Raw genomic sequence first — 22800 nt, 5'->3', positions numbered from 1 at the left:
CAGATCACTGTTCATCCAACTCTCTATTACACAGCGCCCCCTAGACGTCCAAATTCAGCATTTTCAAACCCAAACCCTGATTCTCCCTAAACCAGCTTCTATAGAGGCCAGAACCCTGGGTTATCACCCACAGACTTCCCTTTATCATGCTCCCTGTCAGTCGGTCCCTAAATTCTGTCAACGCCTCCTGCTTCGGGCCTTTTGTATTGTGTTCTGTTTCCAACCCTGCTGCCAGGCCCTCAGCACTTCTGGCATCCCTGCCTTCAGGTATTCCCTTCCTATGTCTTTCTTTGCTTTCCTTTCCTTCTTTTCCACCCCTGGAGCAGGCATTCAAAAAGGAAAATGTAGAGGTTCTCTCAGGCCTCCGCCAGGCAGTTCATTACTCCCCTCTCCTCACTATATTTCTTCACCAGGAGTTCCTTTTCTCTATCCTGTGTGTGTGTGTGTGTGTGTGTGTGTGTGTGTGTTTAGGTGTTTGTTTACTCTTTTTTGTGTTTGAGATATAGAATCACAAAGACTTAGTGGCTGAATTGCCACAATCTATTTAAAAATATACTAAGGCCCATACAAAGACCCCAGCCATCAACCCGGTTTTCTCAGGATTCGGATGGACCTAAGTAGTGACACAAGAACCACCTTTGAATTCGGTAAGGGGAAAAGCTGACATAAAATGGCTGCAAAACGCAATAAAATTAAGACCTCAAAATGAGGGCGAGAGATAATGCGGAAATTTTATAAAAGAAAGAAGGGGAGACTTTCAAAATACTGCTTATGGCCTTATTGCATGGGATGCAATAAGGGAAACACCTGTCTCATCGAGCCAGCCAGGAGTCGAACCTGGAATCTTCTGATCCGTAGTCAGACGCGTTATCCATTGCGCCACTGGCCCTGAGACAATTTCGCAGTTCTCGATGATGATACTTCAAGCTTATATTACAGGGTTTTCTACTGCAGGGTTTCATGGGACGTGTAGTCTCTTAACGGAATTCTACGAGCACATGGAGCATTATGGGAGATTGAAGTTCGTCAAGAACCAGACCCTGAGATTGGTGACTCTTCCGGAGCCACGCCGTACGTCACTGTGCAGCCCGCGGATTGGCGGGAAGAGCCACTCCCCACCCCTCCTCTTCCAGCTCCGGAGCCGTGGAAGACGCTTTGGTTGTTAGGGAGACTCGTCCCGCCTTCTGGGGGCTTTTTTTCGGCTTTGTGATTGGCTGCTAGTGTCAGGGAATCTCGGCGTGGACAGCGTGAGGGAAAAGATGGCGGCGATGGCGGTCGGTGGTGCCAGTGGAAGTCGCGTGTCCAGCGGGAGGGACCTGAATTGCGTCCCCGAAATAGCTGACACACTGGGGGCTGTGGCCAAGCAGGGGTGAGGGCCTGGACCTCTGCGAGCGGAATGCGGGGTCCGAACTCGGGGACAGAGAGGCGCAGACCAGTCATTCCCGAGAGGCAGGGGTGAGGGGGTCGGAGTGGATACGACGAGGGAGGGGAAAACCATTAGTCCTTGGAGGGGAGAAGCCTCGGGCCCTGGAGTGTGAGAGAGAGGAAAAAAAACTTGTTGGGGGCGTGGGGTCACTGAACCCCAAAGTCAGGGGAGTTACCAGGTGAACTCACACAGGGGGCGTACAGACCTCTAGGGCCATGGAGAGCGAGATTATCGTCTGAGAGTGTAAGAGTTAGGGGGCTAGGGAGAGGAGAGAAAAACCTTGAGGGGGGAAACTTGTGCAGTACTGGTGCAGATCTGGATGTGACAGTCTTGGAAAACCAGTGACAGCAGAATAGAAAGTCCACGTGGTGTGGATTTTCATCGTTTCTCTTTACTCATCTTTTCCATGGCTGAGTTCCGGGGAGAAATTGAGGCACAGTGCAGCGGAAGTGATATGCCCCAAGGTGGGCTGAATTCAGCAGTCCAGTCGGGTGACTGACGGCAGCTGAAAGGGTTGTGCAGAATCTAGATAGCCTAGTCCAATTGCTTGGATATCTGGGCACTGCTGCTGTCTTTACATGACGATTCTGGGTCTGTCGCGGTTGTAGGTTTGATTTCCTCTGCATGCCTGTGTTCCACCCGCGTTTCAAGAGGGAGTTCACTCAGGAACCTGCTAAGAATCGGCCGGGCCCCCAGACACGATCAGACCTACTGCTGTCAGGAAGGGGTAGGGACCATCCCACATGCCCCTTAATTATTAGAGGCAATAACAACTTATGCTTTATCAGTGCCTTCCTTCTCTTCCTTTCTTGACTTGGATATATTGGTTCCCCCCGGGATATACATAACTCTTGTTCTCTCCTTGCTTACCTGCTAAAAGCCTTAGTTCCCTATTCTGCGTCAGGCTCTCCTGTCCTGTATCTGTGATAGAAAAAGTCTGTCTCTCATCTCTAACTCTCTAGTCCCTGTTAAGAACTAGAAATTGAATGAGTAAAGTTCTGAACCTCATTCAGTCTTTGTCTTTCTTGGGTGGGGGAGTGCAGACTGGAATACACTAATTGTGGGAAAGCTTTCTCCATGGATTCGTCCAGACTCAAAAGTGGAAAAGATCCGCAGGAACTCCGAGGCGGTAAGACTGACCTCTTCAATGAATCTTTTTAAAGATCAGGTCTGTAAACAAGCTGGATGGGGAGAGTAGTGTTTTTCTCCTCCATAACTTAGTAAATCTAATATAATGCAGTTAAAGCTATTTGAATTGCTAGCTCTTAACTTTTTTCTCTTGATCTCCATTCCAGGCTATGTTACAGGAGCTGAATTTTGGGGCATATTTGGGTCTTCCAGCTTTCCTGCTGCCCCTAAATCAGGAAGATAACACAAACTTGGCGAGAGTTTTGACCAACCACATCCACACTGGCCACCACTCCTCCATGGTATGGCTGAGGGCCTCCTTTCCTGCTGCATATTATGGTAGTCAGGCTGTGCTAAGTATCTTCTTGTTCCTAGCCATTCAGTAAAAGGTGGATTTGGCAGAATTGAAATGTCCGTACTGCCTACCCACAACTAAAAGTGGTAAAGCAGAGAGTTATGAAATATATAGAATATTCAATTACTTCCAGCAACTTGTAGTGAAATAGAAGACAAGGCAGATACTTACTTAAGGATATGCACAAGATACGTGTACACATACATATAATCACAAATTGGGAAAAGCATATAAAGGGAGTAATTTGAAATCTGGATCAAGATCTTTTTAGTTGAAGGAAGCTTTCTGGACCCAATGAGTTCAAAACAGTTCTAAATAGGGTACAGAACCTATTTATTGTTCATGTGCAGTTCTGGATGCGGGTGCCATTGGTGGCACCAGAGGACCTGAGAGATGATATAATTGAGAATGTGCCAACTTCACACACAGAGGAGTACAGTGGAGAGGAGAAGACATGGATGTGGTATGTCTCCTTTTGCTGCTGTACCAGGGCAAAGGCTAGGGTGGAGGGAGGTACAGAGTGGAACCTGTAGGAAGGTCTCCTTGAGGTATGGTGATTGGTGGGCCATATGTATTTGACTGTTTTTTCCTGTATTTGACTCTGGACAGGTGGCACAACTTCCGGACCTTGTGTGATTATAGCAAGAGGATTGCGGTGGGTAAGTCCACAAATATCTTGGGATAGGTTATTATTCTCTGACCTTCTGTGACCAAAAATCAGGGGTCTCATGTACACTTGGCTGCTGGGCAGTTTTGCTGCTTTCTCTGTGCCTCAGGTCTGCCTTGCTCTTAAGGAGTAGACAGATCTTGCACAAAAGAGCAGGGAAAGGCTTCTGGCCTATCAGTGATTGGCAGGTCTTTCTTTTCCCTTGTGTAGCTCTCGAAATTGGTGCTGACCTCCCATCTAATCATGTCATTGATCGTTGGCTTGGGGAGCCCATCAAAGCAGCCATTCTCCCCACCAGCATTTTCCTGACCAATAAGAAGGGATTTCCTGTTCTTTCTAAGATGCACCAGAGGCTGATCTTCCGACTCCTCAAGGTGTGTAGTAGAAGGGTTCTAAAGGTGCTGCGGCTAATCCTCTTGCCTTATTCACATATGTATGATGGGGTGTTCTTTGTTTTGGGTTTTTTTTCCCTCTGTGGGGTTCTTTTCCCCTCTAGTTTCTGGAGAACAGTTTCGGCAAAGTTGGGGGTCTTGAGAGCAAAAAGGCAAATAGCAGTAGAGGCCCCAGAAACATTTCAAAAGGAACCAGATCTCATGAAAACTTTGCAGAAAGTTTCACTTAAGAAGTTATAACAACAGGGCTTCCCTGGTGGTGCAGTGGTTAAGAATCCGCCTGCCAATGCAGGGCACATGGGTTCGATCCCTGGTCCGGGAAGATCCCACATGCTGCGGAGCAACTAAGCCCATGCACAACAACTACTGAGCCTGCGCTCTAGAGCCCGAGAGCCACAACTGCTGAGCCCATGCGCCACAACTACTGAAGCCTGCGCGCCTAGAGCCTGTGCACCGCAACAAGAGAAGCCACTGCAAGGAAAAGCCTGTGCACTGCAAAGAGGAGTGGCCCCGGCTCCCCGCAGCTAGAGAAAGCCCGCGCGCAGCAACGAAGACCCAACGCAGCCAAAAATAAATAAATTAAATAAATAAATGAAAAAAGTTACAGTAACAATCCATGGGCCTCTTGAGCCAGGATGATGCTTATGTGGCATAGGAGGGCTCTTGATGCTTTTGTTGGTATTTGGTGATCTGGGCCTTATTTCATGCTAGAGCCCTTTGGCCATAAACCATAATAACGTCCTCTTGGTACAAGGACTGTGTCTGATGGTCTGACTTATTCTCACAGTTGGAGGTGCAATTCATCATCACAGGCACCAACCACCACTCAGAGAAAGAGTTCTGCTCCTACCTCCAGTACTTGGAATACTTGAGCCAGAATCGACCTCCACCCAATGCCTACGAACTCTTTGCCAAGGGCTATGAAGACTACCTGCAGTCCCCACTCCAGGTGGGTCTGCAGTACACTGAGAGGAGGGAGGTGGGGGGAGGAAATGTCTCTTGAGAGCAGGTGCCCTAAAATCCTACCAAAGCTCAGGAGGCAGTGGGAAGGTTTTGGTATTCTGGTGCATTGTCCTTGCTAGAAACTGGCTAACTTACTTTGCCTTTTTCCTCTCATTCACCAGCCACTGATGGATAATCTGGAATCTCAGACATACGAAGTGTTTGAAAAGGACCCTATCAAATACTCTCAATACCAGCAGGTACAGTGTGGGTCCCAGATGGGGTCAAGCACAGGGTCGGGATGACCTGGGTGAGGATGGCATTATAGCCATGAGGTCTTCCCTCGTTCCCCCAGGCCATCTATAAATGTCTGTTAGACCGAGTGCCAGAGGAAGAGAAGGACACCAATGTCCAGTGAGTGCTCTCCCCATGATTCCAGAGATTTGCCTGCCTGCCTGCCTCTCTACATGCAGCGTCAGCTTGACTCCTCCCTCTCTTTCTTAGAGTGCTGATGGTGCTGGGAGCAGGCCGGGGGCCCCTGGTGAACGCTTCCCTGCGGGCAGCCAAGCAGGCTGACCGGCGAATAAAGCTGTACGCTGTGGAGAAGAACCCAAATGCTGTGGTGACGTGAGTAGCAACCTTTTTTGCTGGGAAGTTTGTCCTCAGTGTCAGTTTTTCTTACCTTATCCTCACTTACATCATCTCCGTTTTAGGCTGGAGAACTGGCAGTTTGAAGAATGGGGAAGCCAGGTGACGGTAGTCTCATCGGACATGCGGGAGTGGGTGGCTCCAGAGAAAGCGGATATCATTGTCAGTGAGCTTCTGGGGTCCTTCGCTGATAATGAGCTGTCACCAGAATGCCTGGATGGAGCCCAGCACTTCCTAAAAGGTGCTTCCAGGCTGGGGTGTACTGAGCAAGGGGATTGGATTCTCAACTGGGAAGGCTGGACGGGACTGGGGAGGGATGGGTGTGGCAGCAGCCGAGAGGAGGTTACGAAGTTTAGGGAAGGCAGGGCAGACTTGGGTCAGTGCCCTTAGCAAGTGAAGCAATTTCTCTGAGCCTCGGTATTCACATCTGTAAAATGAGGGGAGTGGACCAGAGCAGAGACTCTTAATCTGAGATCTGTGGACTTCCTGAGCTGACATATGTACTTTGGGCTTAGCTTTCATCAGGATCTTAAAGGAAAGAAAGTTAAGAACCACTAGATTAAAATACAGTGGGTTCCTTCCAGTTTTACTCTTGTGTGACTCTAAATTAACCTAGAAAGAAGTAGAATCCCCCAGGGCAGGAGTTAGGAGCAGGTTGGCCTGGGAATGTGATAGTGTGGAGCTGCCTGGGTCTATTTTGATATGGGAGGTCTGAGCTTTCAGTACAGACGCACCATTTCTACCCCTTGGGAAGTAATGTGACTCTCCTGCTCTGCAGATGATGGCGTGAGCATCCCTGGGGAGTACACCTCCTTTCTAGCTCCCATCTCCTCCTCTAAGCTGTACAATGAGGTCCGAGCCTGTCGGGAAAAGGACCGCGACCCTGAGGTAAAGAGCTACTCTCTTCGGGAGGACTCTTTTCTCTTTAGTCCTTTTTTTTTTCCTCTGTCAGCATAAGTGTTTTCTTCCACTGGAGAAGATGAAGAGGTGAAGGAGTTGGGGATGTGGGAAAGCGATTGAAGTGAAACTATGTTTTTATCTTTTTCTTTTTTTTTTTTTTTTAATATTTATTTATTTGGCTGCGCTGGGTCTTAGTTGTGGCACATGGTATCTCCGTTGCCACGTGCTGGGATCTTCAGTTGCGGCATGTGGGATCTAGTTCCCTGACCAGGGATGGAACCCAGGCCCCCTGCATTGGGAGCGCAGTCTTAGGCACTGGACCATCAGGGAAGTCCCTGTGTTTTTATCTTTGTCTGTGTCCCTAAAGCTTGAGCTGCATTCCCTGGGGAATTGGATAGTTCTTGCCTGTCTTCTCCAGATCTTGTTCTCTCTCGGGACAGGCCCAGTTTGAAATGCCTTATGTGGTACGGCTGCACAATTTCCACCAGCTGTCTGCGCCCCAGCCCTGTTTTACCTTCAGCCATCCCAACAGAGGTGGGTTCCTGCATGGCTGTCCTCTGACTGGTTGGGTGAGAGCTCACCCTCCTGGTTTCTTCCCTTGCTGTCCTGAGTCTGCTCTATCTGGTCTCTATCAAGGCTTCCTTTCCTGGTTCCTGCTCATGCTTTACCAAGTTGTCTAGGGTTTCTGGCCACTCATCACCCACACCGCTCTTCCCTGACAGATCCTATGATTGACAACAACCGCTACTGCACCTTGGAGTTTCCCGTGGAGGTGAACACAGTGCTGCATGGCTTTGCAGGCTACTTTGAGACTGTGCTTTATCAGGACATCACTCTGAGTGAGTGTCTAGGGCAGTAGATGGGGAGTATAAGAGTATGCTACCTGGGCAGCGTACATACATGTTTCGGGTAGCGTATGTACATGTTTCATTTAGAGTCACAGGGAACCCAGGAATCAGTGAATGGGGATCTTTGATTACTTGCTTCTTTGTTCACAGAAGAGATTCTCCTCAATCTAGGCAAAAAGCAGAGTCATGGAGACCTCAATTTTTTTTAATTTTTAATTTTTAAAATTTTTATTGGAGTATAGTTGATTTACAATGTTGTGTTAGTTTCAGGTGTACAGCAAAGTGAATCGGTTATACTCAATTTTTTAAATTACTTTGTCCACTTAGGTATCCGTCCAGAGACTCACTCTCCTGGGATGTTTTCATGGTTTCCCATCCTCTTCCCCATTAAGGTAGGAATCACCTTTAAGGCTCCTTGGGTTGAAGAGTAACTTTTGTCATTGGTGTTCTGCCCCTTCCCTTCTCCCAGGATGATGCTTGTCTGTGACCCATGTTCTACTGCTCTCACGTGCTCTTGGATCCTGTTGTAGATGTTGGGATATCTGCAGGGGCCTTCCACCTGGCTTCCCACGTCTACTCTGGCTATTCTTCTGTCCATTCTCTACCTGGAGCAAGAGTCATCTTTTAAAAACGTGAATCTGATCCTCTCTCTCTCCTACTTTTTTTTTTTTTTTTTTTTTTTTTGCGTTACGCGGGCCTCTCAGTCTTGTGGCCTCTCCCGTTGCGGGGCACAGGCTCCGGACACGCAGGCTCAGCGGCCATGGCTCACGGGCCCAGCCGCTCCGCGGCATGTGGGATCTTCCCGGACCGGGGCACGAACCCGTGTCCCCCGCATCGGCAGGCGGACTCACAACCACTGCGCCACCAGGGAAGCCCTCTCTCCTACTTTTAAAACCCTTCAATGTCTTCCCACTGCCCTACAATAAGGTCTTAAATCTTTGTTAGACTTGGTGTGATCTAGTTTTCGCCTGCCTTTTCAGCCACTGTCCTTTGATTACATTGCTTCAGTCCTGTGGACCTTCTTTTGGTTCCTCTAATGCCCCATGTTCTTTCCTGCCTCAGGGTTTCACACCTTCGTCCTCTGCCTGTAAAGTTCTTGGCTCATTTCTTGACTCAGCTGACTTATCTTGCAAGTCTCATTAAACATTCTTATTGTCAGATAACTTTCCCTGACCTTGTAGACTAGGTTGGTGTTACCTTTCATAGGTGTTTTCATAGCACCCTATCGCTGTTCACAGTGTTCATCCCACTTTTGATTATTTGTTCAGTGTCTGTGCATTTCTGATTATTTGTTCTGATAGACTTCAGATAAACCTCATGAGGGTTGGAACGTCATTTGATCATTTTATCTCCCCACCTAGCTTAGTACATTGCCACATAAAGTTCATTGGCCCCACCCTGAACCTCCATGTCTTTCTCCTTACAGCAGCCCATTACCGTGCGTGAAGGCCAGACCATCTGTGTGCGTTTCTGGCGATGCAGCAGTTCCAAGAAGGTGTGGTATGAGTGGGCTGTGACAGCACCAGTCTGTTCTGCTATTCACAACCCCACAGGCCGCTCTTACACCATTGGCCTCTAGCCCTGCCTGCAGGTTTCTAGAGCCTTGGAAGCAGCTTCAGGTTCTGCTCCTGTAGCGCAGAAGGGGCAGTACACCATGGGCTCTGATTTGCCTTGCCCATCAGACAGGAGCATTTCAGTCCACCTTCCTGCCTAACGTCAAGATGGGCAAAGGATGAGAATTGCAGGGCTCACGCCACCGATCTGTGAAGACTTCAGGCCAGGGCATGAGGAATCCGTGTTGGATCTGCGGCTACTCCAACAGGCACTCAGCCTCAAGTGCTCCCTGGGATAGCCCTGAGAACATGTGGATTGAACAACTTTTCAGCCCTTTTCTCTGCCCATCTCTGTTGCTATTTGGATGATTTTGTGTAAGGAGGAAATACAAATAAAGTGAGGTTATGGCCTTTCCTGCTCCAACTCCGCTGCCCCCTGCCTCTCCTTCTCCACCCATTACTTACACATATTCAGATCTATGCTCTTATCCAAGACTTGAAGGGGCCTAGCTTTATTTCCTATTTAAGAAGCTTAGTGGTGACTCTTGGACTCCCAATTATAGGCTTTCTGACCAGCTACAGAGAGGTCTTGTCCATTAGGACCTGTGATTAGGCTCTTGTCTGGGGGAGGAGGCATAGAGTTTGTTGCCATGGAGAAAGATAGGGTAGTGAGTGAAGCCAGCTTCCCTTCCACCTTCCTGAGCTGCTGTACTGCCAGCTCCTCTGTTACCTCTTGGGAGAGAAACTGGAAGTCATCCAGGCTTCGCCAGCAAGAAGCCACTTATTTTGTTTGAATAAAATCATAGGATTAGAGTTTGAAGTCCTAAGAGATAATCTAGTCCAATTCTACATTTTACAGAAGAGGAATTTGAATTGGTACAATGATAAAAAGTATTCAAATCAGGACTCAACACGGTTCCTGTGGCTCCATGGCCCTCTCCATGTTAGAACCAGCCATCTTTCTGGCAGCTGTATTAGGCAGCTGAAGGCTCGGGGGGTTCTGGAAGACGTTGCAGCGTGAGGGTGGACATCATCTCTGGTTAGAGGGCTGAGTACTGCTGTACCCCGAGTCACCTGAGAAACTGCCTCAAGTTTACCCTTGGCGGTGAGAGGTGTGGGGGGCACTGATTTGAACTGAAGGTATGTGAGCTGTAGGACCAGGCAGAATGCGGAAGAAGACAGATCTGTGACAGTCTCGTGAGACCCAAGCGCCGAGGAAACGAGGCAGCGGTTGGGAGGGTTGTATGACAGAAGGGGGATGGGCAGCTCAGCATCCCTCCCCACGGGAAGCAAATGCAGTTGCTCTCCAGAAAGCTGTCCCAGAGAAGCCTGACGTAAGCTCCTCGGCAAATCTGAGTGGGGACGGCCAAGGACGTCAATAGGCTCCCGCGCGGTGTTAGCCTAGTCTACGTTGAGAGCCGGAGCGAGCCGGAGCGAGCCGGAGGGTCCTTTTCTCCGGTGCTCTGCCCGGTTGCCCCGCCTTCCGCAAGTCATTTAACCAATGAGAGAGCGATAGGCGGCTACCTAAGGACGCTTCAGCTTTCCCTGAGTCTCGGAAAGATTAGCCAATCAATGGGAACTTGCTGGTTGCTAAGAGACCTTTGAGCTTGGCTCCACCCATGCTCAAATTTTAGCCAATGAAAATCTGTACTTTGGAGTGTTGCCGCGAAACCCGTGAGATTAATTCCGCCACCTGAATGTTTCGGCGCCTGCGCAGATTGGAGAAGGTTCTGGAAGACAGCGGAGCTGCCGCCATTTTGCGGGAAGAGGAGCAGCTCCGGTTGTAGTGGGGCTCTTACTGCTGAGTCTCTGAAAGGGAGCCGTGCCTCGCTTCGCGTCCCCCGACACACCCAAAGGAACGAAGGGAACCGGGACCCCCCCCTGCGGGGACCCGGAACTGGTAAGAAACCCTGAAACCGGGTCCCCCCCGAAACGTCACCTATGCGTGACGTTGCCGCACGGCGCCTCCCCCTAACGTCACAGGCAGAAAATGGCGTGAAGAGCAGAATGGGGCAAACTTTTAAAATTAAAAAATTTTTTTGTTTACTTTGATCTGGAGGTGTTCGCTACCTAACTCTAGTCCATCGGCACCCTCGTGGCTACATCCTTTAGCGATGAAGATGCTGTTTCAAGGGTCCCAATGACTGATCTCTTTCCAGGTCCCCGCAGCCCTGACATTTAGGGTGTCCCACACTGTGGAGGGAGCATCGACCCACCACGGTCTGAGAGGACATGTGGGATCCGTTTTCAGCCCCTAGTGCCACCACTCAGAGAGAGATGAGGGAATTGAGGCTTCTTCCTCAATCTTCAGCCTCTTAAAGACTCATGTTCAGTATGTTGGCCACTGTGCCCACACATCCTGTGGCGGTAGAGGAGCATAGTGGGGCCACATACGAGGGTTTAGAATCGGGACACTGGCCCTCGCAGAGATGCTGCCAGTCGGTAACTTGTAGGACCATTTTTTGAAGCGTGGCCTTGGCTTGTTTCGCAACATGGGGAATGTTTTTATCTTTCTCATTGTTTTTGTTCTTAATTAAGCTGTCTTCAGTTTGGAGATGTTTGTGCCCAGCTCAGTTACCGGACCCAGGAGATGGCGCTACCATCACCCCTGGGACTCCAGCGTTTGGTGAATTCTGCCTGATCGGGGCTGACAGTGGTTCTTCACTCTCCTTTGCTCCCGCGGCAGTGGGGCCTAGGTGCTGGCTTGGGTCTTGTCTATGCTACGACAAGGTCCACGTAGTGCTGTGATTATGGGCCTCTAACGTAGTTTTTGAAGCAGGGTTGGAAGAAAGCACTGTAATATTTTAACGTATGGGATTGAGTGGACTTTGACCCATAAGTTAGGACTCAAAGAGTTTGAAAACTCCCAACGTGAAAGCACATAGTGTTTGGGACATTCTGTTTTTAGGACATCTAGAAAGACTAAACCCAGCAAGATTGCAAGTTTCAAAGTGTGCAGGTGTTGTATATGTCTGTGCTTAAATAGATTCACTCATTTGTTTCTGAAGTCTGAAAACTTTATTCCATAGGAAGGGGTTCATTTGTCAACTTACATGAAAGTTTTTTTTGGTATTAAGTTATCCCTATGCTGTACTAGCACTCAACAAAGAGCAGTTCTTGAAGCATTTCATTTGGAGAGTTAAAGGCAGACTGTAAAAAAGAGAAGCGTTATGACACTTAGAAAATTTGTATAGATTTGGCAGCCAAAATGAATGAAAGGAACAGAGCTTGTAGATCAAAAACTTACTTTTAGAACCATTTTTTCCCACAGTAGCATATGTTAAGATATATGCTGGCATATATTAAAATCAGATAGCATATATTAAAATCAGCCTGGTTTCTAATATTTTGTAGCATATACTGTTACACGCTGAATATCTGTAAGCCACACAATAGGTGTGACTAATGGGACTGATTCTTTTGATATACCTATCAGAACATTAATTCTTCAGGTCAGTATATATTTAAAAATAGACATCTTGGTAAGCTGTGTACTTTTCTTTTTTATATTTCCTTTAGGGTTTAAGTTATAAACCACATGAGAGAGCAGTAACCTGTTAGAATATTAGACTTAAGAGTCGGAAGACTTATGATCAAGGGTCAGCTCCTCCATTTGAGCTTTGTGACTTTGGGCAGTTCACAGAACCTCAGTTTTTTCATCTGTGCATTTTTTAAATCTTTCTTCCGTCCTTCTTTCCTTCCTCCCTCCCTCCCTCCCTCCCTCCCTCCCTTCCTTCCTTCCTATCTGCTGTGCCGGGTCTTAGTTCAGGCACGTGGGATCTTTAGTTGCAGCATATGGACTTTTTACTTGCAGCATGCATGGGGGATCTAGTTCCCTGACCAGGGATCAAACCCGGGCCCCCTGCATTGGGAGCACGGAGTCTTACCCACTGGACCACCAGGGAAGTCCCTCATCTGTGCATTAGATCCAATATTTGCTTGTAGTATATGTTACCATTGATTGTTAAATAAATGTAAGGTGTTGGTATAAGAGATTGAGTTCACTGGTTTTTAGACACACCTATTTGATTTTGGTTTGGTTTCCATTTTAAGCCTTAAATTTGTCTCCAAGTAAGTTTTATTGGTTGGCTCTTTCCAAGAATCTTATCTCTGTGACATGTTTAGCATAGTGCCTAGCAATATTAGATACTATAAGTGATAGATATTGATATAATGATTATTCTTATTAAATCATCAAAATAGGCTATGGACTCTGAGGGCAACCAAGACAGCATGATTGGATGATGCATTAGCTACTTTAAAGAGGACAAAGCTCTTGAGGATATGGAAAGTCTAATTATGATTAACCTCCTTGTATAGAAAGTATTTAGATTAGGTTTTTTTCAGCTTTATTAAGATATAATTGACATAAAATAAAACTGTACACTTTAAAGTGTACAGTTTGATGTGTTTTGATATGTGTTAACACCCATGAAACCATCACCCCCCAAATTCCAAAATGCCCTTTTATAATCCTTTCATCCTAGCCCCTTCCCACCTATTCTTATCCCTAGGTAACCACTGGTCTGCTTTCTGTCACTACAGGTTAGTTTGCATTTTCTAGAATTTTATGTAAATGAAATCATACAGTATGCTTTTTTTAACCTGTTCCTTCCACTCAGCATAATTATTTTGAGAGAGATTCATCCATGTTATGTATATTGATAATTTTAGACCAGTAATTTCTGAATAATTTATCCTACTGATTTTGTTTGGTGTCTTCTGGGTTTTTTTATTTGATAGACCTGTGGTGGACAGACTTGGGAAAGACCATTGCTAGATGTGAAAGCTTGGGGTAGGCGAGAAGTCCTACTGTACCTTCCTAGACAGAAAGGCTTCAAAGTGGGACTGGTTAAGCCTGTCTTAATCATGGTCTTTCTGAGTTACCCAAACTCTGGTTGGTATTGTACAGAAAATGCTTAATGATGAATCCCCTCATTATTTGTGTTGGGCGGTGGTGTGGGGAAAAGCTTAGGACAAATCTGCATTATTCTGGTATTACTTTCTCTTGCTCCTAATTTTTAGTCATGCGTTCTTACCTTTTTATTGGAAATTTGTGCCGATTTAAGTTTAAACCAATTATTTATTCAGAATTTTGAACAGTAGGATGGAGGCCACGTGTCTGTTGTAAAGTAAATAGTAATTTTGAGTACCAACATTTTCTCTTCACAGGACAGGGTCTATATTGTATTTTGTCTCTACCTAGATATTCAGTTTTCTTCTAGACCCCTGACCTTTTCTAAGCCACAAAGCAGAACTAGTTCAGATCTGTAAGGTGCAAAAATAAACTTAGGGTAAGCAACAGTGGGTAAGGTACCTTTGGAGTTCAAGAAACAACTGTATATCTGAAGTCTGTTTCTTGGAGGGGGAGGGAATATGGGGTGCTGGAAGGGGAGGAAAGATATAAATGAGGTTCTTATATATTGATGTCCTCTCCTCAGATCTGCTACAATGGCATCTGATGACTTTGATATAGTGATTGAGGCCATGCTGGAGGCTCCCTATAAAAAAGAGGAGGTAAGATTCCCCATCTCACTCTTGGAATTGGGCTGGTAAGGAAAAGCAGTTGTGGATCATCAGTTTCAACGTTTTGTGAATCTTCTTTCCCTGTTCGTTTATTATGTGCAGTGGCTTTCATAAAAGGCATACTCTTTTTTTTTTCTCTCTTCTTCTATGCGGTACGCGGGCCTCTCACTGTTGTGGCCTCTCCTGTTGCGGAGCACGGCTCTGGACGCGCAGGCCCAGCGGCCACGGCTCACAGGCCCAGCCGCTCCGTGGCATGTGGGGTCCTCCCGGACCGGGGCACGAACCCGTGTCCCCTGCATCGGCAGGCGGACTCTCAACCACTGCGCCACCAGGGAAGCTCAAGGCATAATCTTTTAGTAAGCTCTGCTGGAGGCCGATACTCAAGGGCCCTGCTTACAGAAAGGTCCCCAAAAACTGTGGGTGGGGGGGACATGAAGTTGCGTTAGGAACCAGTGCTTTGCTCACAGCTCTCAGTGACACAGTAGAAGGTCAGTGTATCTCAGACATAACTCTCATTTCTCACTCTCTAGGGAAATGGATGTTAGTGGAACAGATGTTGGTGCAGCTAAAGGTTTGACCTCAAAATCTCGTTTCTTCTTTTTGGGTAGTTTCCTTCCTTCTTCTCTTATTCTTTTTGTTAGGAGGTCCAGGTGCTTAGAAACTGTGTAGATGATTGAGAGCTTTGATTTCATGAGCTTTCTTCCTTGTCCACTTCTTTCTTTGCCCGATGGAATCTGTGTGTCTGCCACCTGGTACCTTGTGTCATTTTCCTGGCGAACCCCTCAGGATGAGCAGCAAACTAACGAGGTTGAAAAGGAGAGCCCTAGTAACACCACCAACAGCACCAGCCATACCGGCAGCAGTGGCAGTGGCACGAGGGGGAGCAGCGCCAGTGGGGAGGCAAGCAGGTGAGTGTGGCCTGAGGAAAATGGGTTGGCAGCTTGAGGAAGGGAAGCAACTGTGTCCGTTATAGAAACAGCCAGAACAGGGAGGTGGTTGCTGGTAAGACTTCTGACTTTTAGTAATGGCTCCACTGGGTCATGGGAATGATGGTGACCTGGGTTAATGATCTTCTAGTCTTCGCTTGCCAGTGTAGATTCGTGGATAGACTTGTGGATCAGTCCTAGCGTCGATGTAGTATTTCACTTGAGTAAAATAGCAAGAGGATCTCTAATTTGGAAACATAAGCTTTTGCTTGGTTTTGTGGGGGAAAATGGCCATTTCAGATGCCTGACAGCATTCAGGGCTCTGTGTAAACTGATGTCATGCCATTGCTGTGAACTTCTGCCATATTGACTTCTAGGCTTTGGTCTTTCACTGCTTTCTGTTTCACCCTTGCTTTAGTGTCATTTCTTATCCTTGGGAGAGGTGACGAAACCTCAGTAGTAAGAGTTTATGCTGTCTTTCACAGGAAGAAGAGGAGTCGGAGCCATAGTAAAAGCAGGGATAGAAAACGCAGGTCAGTCATTCTGGGGCCGCTTGGGTTTTGAGAATTATAAATGGAAAGATACGACGGAAAACTATACATTAAAGGCCAGAAAGGTTGGTTTGTTCTTTAAGGAGCTTAATAGTCATTGCCGTCCACAGTCGTAGTCGAGACCGTCATAGGCGGAGAAGCAGTCGGAGCCGGAGTCGAGATCGGCAGCGTCGTCACCGCAGCCGTAGCTGGGATCGTCGACATAGTAGTGAGTCGCGAAGTCGAGACCGACGTCGTGAGGATCGTGTGCGCTACAGGAGTCCACCGCTTGCCACTGGGTATCACCTTTTGCTTATAAGATCACCTTTGTGTCGTGTTTTGGGATAGGCAGGAGACCCAGTTACTGGAGGGGTGATACTCAGAATTCGCATGTGCGATGAGGTGCTGTAATCTGGTTTTCTCACGGTGGAAGACCCAGCACTGGGCCAGTGTGGATAAAGGTGGGTGACACGGTTTTCAGTTTGGTTGTTCTCTGTTCCGTAGGCGTAGGTATGGACACAGTAAGAGTCCTCATTTCCGGGAGAAGAGCCCAGTCAGGTGAGTTGACAGTGAGCACTCTTTTAGGGGTTGTGAGTTACGAATAAAAAGCGGTTTGAGCCAAACGACAGGAATGTGTAGTACTTGAGGGTAGCTGAAGAATGATGACCAAGTACTGGGAGGGAGGGTCTCGATGATTTTGCTCACTCTTTAGGGAGCCAGTTGATAACCTGAGTCCTGAGGAGCGGGATGCCCGCACGGTGTTCTGTATGCAGTTAGCTGCCTGCATTCGGCCTCGAGACCTGGAGGACTTTTTCTCCGCTATTGGCAAGGTAACCCTCTTCCCCCTCTTAGTTGTCCCTGAGAAGCCTGTCTTCTATCCATCCCCCTTTATGCCCAACTCAGGATTTCCTTTTTGCCCTGGTTAGGTTCGAGATGTACGTATCATCTCAGATCGGAACTCACGTCGTTCTAAGGGCATTGCCTATGTGGAATTCTGTGAGATCCAGTCTGTGCCGCTGGCCATTGGGCTGACCGGACAGCGGCTGCTGGGAGTGCCTATCATTGTACAGGCCTCACAGGTGAGCAGCCTGAGAAATGGACATGAGAAGATGGAGATGATGGTGGTAGGTGTGGGGCATGACCCATCATTTCCTTCTTCCGCAGGCTGAGAAAAACCGACTGGCAGCCATGGCCAGCAACCTGCAGAAGGGCAGTGGTGGACCAATGCGCCTCTACGTGGGCTCCCTGCACTTCAATATTACCGAGGACATGCTCCGGGGCATCTTTGAGCCCTTTGGCAAAGTGAGTAGAAAGTGAGGGAAACCTCTGAAGGGAATCGGAAAAAGTGGGGAGGGCGAGTGTACCTCCTCGTTCTGTCTGACCATGATTAACCCACTGCGTGTTTAATGATGGCCATGTGGGTCCGTGCTGGAGAAGTTGGGCTCCATCTCTGTATTCATACTGCTCAGGAGACAAATTAGGCACCATGAAATCAAATAATGGGGTCCAGATGAAGTAAGATGAGTCAGAAAAAGTGTTTGGGAAAGAGATGGGCTTTGTCTCATTTTTAAAATGATTTGGAGAGATGTAATGGGTTGGTTAGAAAGTTAGAGGTATTTAGAACAATCTGGGTAGGGGACTTCCCTGGCGGTCCAGTGGTTAAGACTCCATGCTTCCACTTCAGGGGGCGCAGGTTCGATCCCTGGTTGGGAAACTAAGATCCCACATGCCACATGCTGCGCGTGGCCAAAAAAAGAACAGTCTGGGTAGGGAAGATAAAAGGTGTGGCTTAGCCAAAAGATTATTGATTATTTTTCTCTATTCTGCAGATTGATAATATTGTCCTGATGAAGGACTCAGATACAGGCCGCTCTAAAGGTTATGGTTTTATTACGGTGAGTCTCTAGTCTTCAACTTTTTAATTTTAGATTAGGTTTGTCCACTTGTCTGATTTTGCAGCTTAGCTTCATCCTCCTCCCATAGGAATTGTCTAAATGACCCATAAACCCTGGTGCCTGAAGCTTGGACTAGCCTTCTGCCCCTTGAGATGAGTGCATTGCTTGAGATCATGGCTTTGCTCCTGCACTCTGTCAGTGGCACTGGTATGGGGTGTCCAGGAGGTCACCCAGCTTCCCTGGTGCTACAGCTTGCTCTCTGGGTAATAGTAACGATTCCAGGCTGCAGCTAAGAGGTTGGGGGCATGAGGGAGGTTAGGTACGGGCCTTTATAGATGTGCTTTATAGAATTGGTATATTTTCATGATGGGGTGGGAATAAGAAGGTATATACTTCTCTCTGGTCCTACCCAGTTGGAAGCAGTTTCCCCATTGAGAAATATCCTTATATTTAAATACCACTATAGGGAAAACAGTAAGGCCACCTAATAGTGGGCAAGTCTCACCTTTTCCTGACACTCCAACAACATTGTTTCCAATTCCCATAACTGGTTCTTCCAGCCCCATGTGACTCCAGGCTAGGACTGGCTGCCAGCCACAAAGTCTGATAGAAGCTGATATTTTCTGGGCTCAATCTAGGCGGCATACACCCCCCCCCCCAGTTGCCTGCAGGGCAGAGGGGAGGTAGGTTGTGTTCTACCGTGGGGATTGCTCATCTCAGAAGTATCTGGTAAAAGCAAGCCACCTACACCACCTGCCTAGGAACTGTCAGTACCACGTGCCAGGCCCTAGGACAGGTAATACCAGAGTAAATAAAGCCAGCTGTGGTGTTCATGGTGGCAAGTACCGTTTCTAGCTCGCTGTGTGACTCAAATGCAGAAAGGCTTCTGTGGGGCCTTTTTGCCCTTGTGTTGCTGCCTTTTAGGTCAACACCCTTGACACATAAACAGCAGACGGGGAGCCCTCTTTATGCCAGGCTGCTGCTAGTGCTGCTGCTGGAAGGGACGAGAGAGTAGAGGCCTTCTCTGGGCCAAAGTCGGCAGCACTGGGGCGGGGTGGGAGTGGGGGTGCAGTCTCGCTCTCAGTACCAGGGTGTGCGCCTCCCTGAGGCTGGGCTCTGGAGTTCCACGTTCCTGGTTCTTGACTAAGGACTGAAACTTACTAGTCCTGAGGGCTGAAATTAAAGCTCAGGAGCCTTGCATCTCGGCCTGTCTTACTTCCATTTGATACGCCCATTTGTGAAACAGCCTGTCAGGCTGGGCTCCCTACAGGTGATGCACTGTTAGGTTCTCAGTGGAGCTGGAAGATTGAAAAGCGATTGCCCTTGAGTCAGCTGGAAAAGGTCTTTTTTAGAGAACCATTTGGGGGCATGGGGATCTTAAGTCACATTCCCTGGGAAAGAAAAGTTTGAGCCACAGTGAGCGTGCAATTTTCATGGGACAGTAGGACGAGAGGGTATTAGTGGGGCTTTGAGAGCATGTCTGTAGCCAGGAGGTACCTGAAATGGCCTGGGTTTCTTGTAGTTCTCTGACTCTGAGTGTGCCCGCCGGGCCCTGGAACAGTTGAATGGCTTTGAGCTTGCTGGTCGGCCTATGAGGGTTGGCCATGTGACCGAGCGACTGGATGGTGGCACAGACATCACTTTTCCTGATGGAGACCAGGAGCTGGATCTGGGATCAGCGGGTGGACGTTTGCAGCTCATGGCCAAATTGGCAGAAGGTAGGGCTTCTCTGCAGAGTGAAGAACATGGCGCTGAATTTTACATCAAGGGTTAGGACTTAACCCCACCTCGTCTTTTCCTCTGAGGCTCTGGACTCCAGCTGCCGACCACCGCTGCTGCTGCCCAAGCTGCTGCCTTGCAACTGAATGGAGCAGTTCCTTTGGGGGCCCTGAATCCAGCGGCTTTGACTGGTAGGCTTGGACTTGGGAAAGGGAGAGAAGAGTCGGGCCTGGAAGGCAGGAATGCTCTGTGCTAACTCACTTGTCTCTCTTTGTTCCAGCTCTGAGTCCGGCCCTGAACCTCGCCTCCCAGGCAATCGCCTCCCAGTGCTTCCAGCTTTCCAGCCTCTTTACCCGCCAAACCATGTGAGTCTCAAGGCCCAGCTCATTTCGGTGTTCACAGTTACTTTCTTTCCTCCGGCTTCCCGTTTACATTTTCTCCATGCCACAGGTAATTAGTGGCGCAGTCCACTGCCTCCCTGTGCCTCTAGGTCCTGCCACTCCCTTCTCCATGTCTACCCTTCCATGGCCCCTTCTCTCCATTCTGTGGACCAAACCATCCTGAGGGTGTGAACATTGACGATGGGGGAACTGGGACCCCCTAGGACACCAAGAAGAGCTCCTGCCCACCGCAGCCGCAGTGGGAATGGACTCTAGTGAGCAAAGCTGCCAGTTGAAGAGAATAGAGTCTGCACTTGAATTGAACATCTGTTTCTCTGTGTTTATCGTCTCCTGGGATGATCTTCCTTGCCCTTTCCAACCACCTCTTACTGATTCCTTGATTCCTCCCCCATTGGAAAGGCCATAGAGCATTAACTGAAGGAACTAACCGCTCTTTGCCTGCCTGTACCTTTACCGTACCATCTGTCACGGAAAACCTTTAAGACCTCTGGTCTGTGAGGACTTTGGAGTTTGAGGGAGTGAACCTTGAAAGTGCTGGCTTGCTGCTACAAGGGCCCTGGAAGATAGCACAGACACGTGCATTGGGAAGCCTGCCTTAAACCTTAGCGTGGGGCCAGAACTGCTACTGTGGGCTCAACATCTTGCTGGGAGGTGTGAGAATGATCTCTCCTGCCAGCCATTTTGGATGTCTTAGGGACATTCGGGAGTTCAGTGAAAGGTGGGGTACCTTTCTGGTATCTTCTATCTTCCTTTGTGTAGTTGTCCTTCCTTGGGCCCAGGGTGGGAGGGTGGAGGGGAGGCTGCTTCTCTCCACTTCCATGAGGCTGCTTCTCTCCATTTCCATGTGCCTCTGGAGACTGTGGGCTGAAGCCCAGCTGGGCACACGTGAGTCCTTCTCACTGTATTTTATACCCTTGTGTCTGTGTACATGAATATAAATATATATATATAAACTTTGCACAAAAGGCAGGTCCCACGGTTGTGGCGGCGGCTGCCCATGTGTGGTCTCGGTCCAGTGGTGTGTCTGTCTGATGTTAACTTCTCCTGAGCCAAAACCACGAATGGTCCTAGGGATATAAAACATTTTTAATGCCATTGAGTTTTCTTTCCTTTATTTTAATTTTTAAAAAATCTGATCTTTAGAAAGAAAAACAGACAAAAGGCACACACGCCATCTGTATCTGCTTTATAATCCCATGGTCTTTATGCCCCGTGGTCTCCTTCTGTCTTTATCTTGATTATCTCCAAACCTCCCTGCCTAGTGGACAGACCTCTGGGCTCCCTCTCTCTGCCTGGGGACAGATCTTGTCTTTCCACCAGATGGCAGTGTAACGGTAGCACATTCTGCACCTTGCTCTAAGGGTGTTTCTCGTGATCCTGAGGAGACTAAGTACCAGAGAAGCCTTCTAAGCTCACCATTCTTACCTTGTTGATCTCTGTACCCGCCTTTGGACCTTTTTGTAGTAGACATCCAGTCCAGTGTCCAAAGGGGTTTGGGCATTATACATCAGGGCTCCCCAGGCCTTAATCTGCAATTGTTCGTCCTTTCAGTCCCCCCAACTCTTCATTCCGTATGGCTCTGATAACACAGGCCTGAGTCTGATCGATGAATTTCCAGGGAGCTGAGTATTCCAGGCATGGCCCTTACAAAGGTGAGGGCACACCTTCCTCTGCCTTCTTCGTAAGGCTTAGAACAAGGGGCTAGCCCAGAGCCTGGCTCCCAACTAGGGACCAACCAAAAGGAGAAGGTCTGAAGTTCAGGGACAGGGCTCTGTGGGCTTCCTCCATTCTTTACTGGTCTCTGTGCAACAGAATGTTGAGAGTTTATTGTCAAGCTAAAAATTAGGGTAATTGCTGCTAGGTTTTAACTTGTCAGTTAAGGTTTCTAAGCAGAGTGATGGTTTTTTAGTGGTTAGCTTATGACGTTGCTCTTTATACTGCAGTGTTAAGTACCTGAAACCTACTTGTGGCATAAAAGGCCACTGGGACTCTGGAGGGACTTCCAGGCTGCTGCAGTCTCACCCACTGTCACCCCTACCCCTTCCCTGTACTAATTTGCTCTCTGGACCTGGGAAAAGGGAAGGAGGCCACGTTATTTTTGGGTAGGAGCAGCTGGCTAAGGCCCAGTCCCTTGCAGTTATTGATGCGGCTGCTAAGGCATCCTGACCTCAGTGCAGACCATTTTTATGCATCCTCCTGAGGCTATGGGCCAGGCCTCCTCATGGCAATCTTGAACATCTTCAAACTGTAGGTACCCCCAGGCCTTGCTTCCTGCCCTCAGGTGGGCCCCCACCACTGCTCAGTTTCCTTATACTCCCATTCCTAGCTGCTTTGGCCTTCCTGCATTTTGGGTCCTTCCACCTCAGTTCTTCCTTGCTCCTTGTTCTTAGAGCCTTGCATAGCTTTTTGCTGGGAGAGGGACAAGGGTGGAAGTAAGGGAATGTCGAAGACAACTTCTGTTCTAGTCTTAACCTACATAAGGTGACAACGTCTAGTGGGTAACAGCTGGTGTCACTGCGTGTGACTCAGTGCCTTGTTACTCATCCCTCTATAGAGGGTGGTTGGAGTGGAGAGAAGGGGCAGTGAACAGCCTCTGGGCCCAGCCTAACGTGAAGGAGCCTCCCTCAACCTCCTGCCTGAGCACGGTGGCTAAGGTGTGGGAGTAGAGATGAGACTGTTGCCCAGGTCTGTTTTCAGCACAGTTAGAATTTCCCCACCAGTCCTCAATTCTAAATGGGATTTTTCACCTGACTTACGGCTTATAGCCTCCACTTCTCTCTTCTCTAAGGCAGTGGCATTCCTCCCTGTTCTTTAAACTGCTGTGTTCTTAACATTGGGATTCACCCTACTTCTTTCTTAGGCTCTGTGGGCTACCAGTGGAAGCAGGGCTGTGACCTATGAACCTTTAGTCTTGGTGCTTATAAGGAAGGGAAATGAGCTAAAA

General features: G+C 48.2%; 2 protein-coding genes across 4 annotated transcripts; both read left to right on the top strand.

Moving 5' to 3' along the window:
- The first annotated feature begins 1219 nt into the window (after nucleotides 1-1219).
- Nucleotides 1220-9306, top strand: PRMT5 (protein arginine methyltransferase 5). The gene is made up of 17 exons (XM_081227138.1): nucleotides 1220-1369; nucleotides 2035-2153; nucleotides 2470-2555; nucleotides 2722-2856; nucleotides 3260-3372; nucleotides 3519-3568; nucleotides 3787-3950; nucleotides 4756-4917; nucleotides 5093-5170; nucleotides 5266-5324; nucleotides 5415-5537; nucleotides 5624-5799; nucleotides 6337-6446; nucleotides 6899-6992; nucleotides 7181-7297; nucleotides 7634-7698; nucleotides 8733-9306. The coding sequence occupies exons 1-17, from the start codon at nucleotides 1260-1262 to the stop codon at nucleotides 8883-8885; spliced, it is 1914 nt and encodes a 637-aa protein (XP_081083264.1). The 5' UTR covers nucleotides 1220-1259; the 3' UTR covers nucleotides 8886-9306.
- Nucleotides 9307-10566: 1260 nt separating this feature from the next.
- RBM23 (RNA binding motif protein 23) lies at nucleotides 10567-20951 on the top strand. Of its 3 annotated transcripts, XM_081229929.1 has the most exons (14): nucleotides 10568-10759; nucleotides 14301-14376; nucleotides 15172-15293; nucleotides 15797-15844; nucleotides 15973-16140; nucleotides 16346-16399; nucleotides 16554-16671; nucleotides 16768-16920; nucleotides 17006-17143; nucleotides 17671-17736; nucleotides 19259-19454; nucleotides 19542-19646; nucleotides 19736-19820; nucleotides 19906-20951. In XM_081229929.1, the coding sequence occupies exons 2-14, from the start codon at nucleotides 14311-14313 to the stop codon at nucleotides 19907-19909; spliced, it is 1323 nt and encodes a 440-aa protein (XP_081086055.1). In that variant the 5' UTR covers nucleotides 10568-10759; nucleotides 14301-14310; the 3' UTR covers nucleotides 19910-20951. The 3 variants fall into 3 exon arrangements, with proteins under 3 accessions (XP_081086054.1, XP_081086055.1, XP_081086053.1); XM_081229928.1 differs by having other exon boundaries at nucleotides 10567-10759; nucleotides 19736-20951; XM_081229927.1 differs by lacking the exons at nucleotides 10568-10759; nucleotides 14301-14376 and having other exon boundaries at nucleotides 14929-15293; nucleotides 19736-20951.
- Nucleotides 20952-22800: the final 1849 nt, after the last annotated feature.

The sequence above is a fragment of the Mesoplodon bidens genome (genome assembly GCF_964165515.1).
Source record: "Mesoplodon bidens genome assembly, chromosome: 3".
In the NCBI taxonomy this organism is placed as follows: Eukaryota; Metazoa; Chordata; class Mammalia; order Artiodactyla; family Ziphiidae; genus Mesoplodon; species Mesoplodon bidens.
Note: the sequence above shows the minus strand (reverse complement) of the source record. Positions and strands in the feature narration are given on the sequence as shown.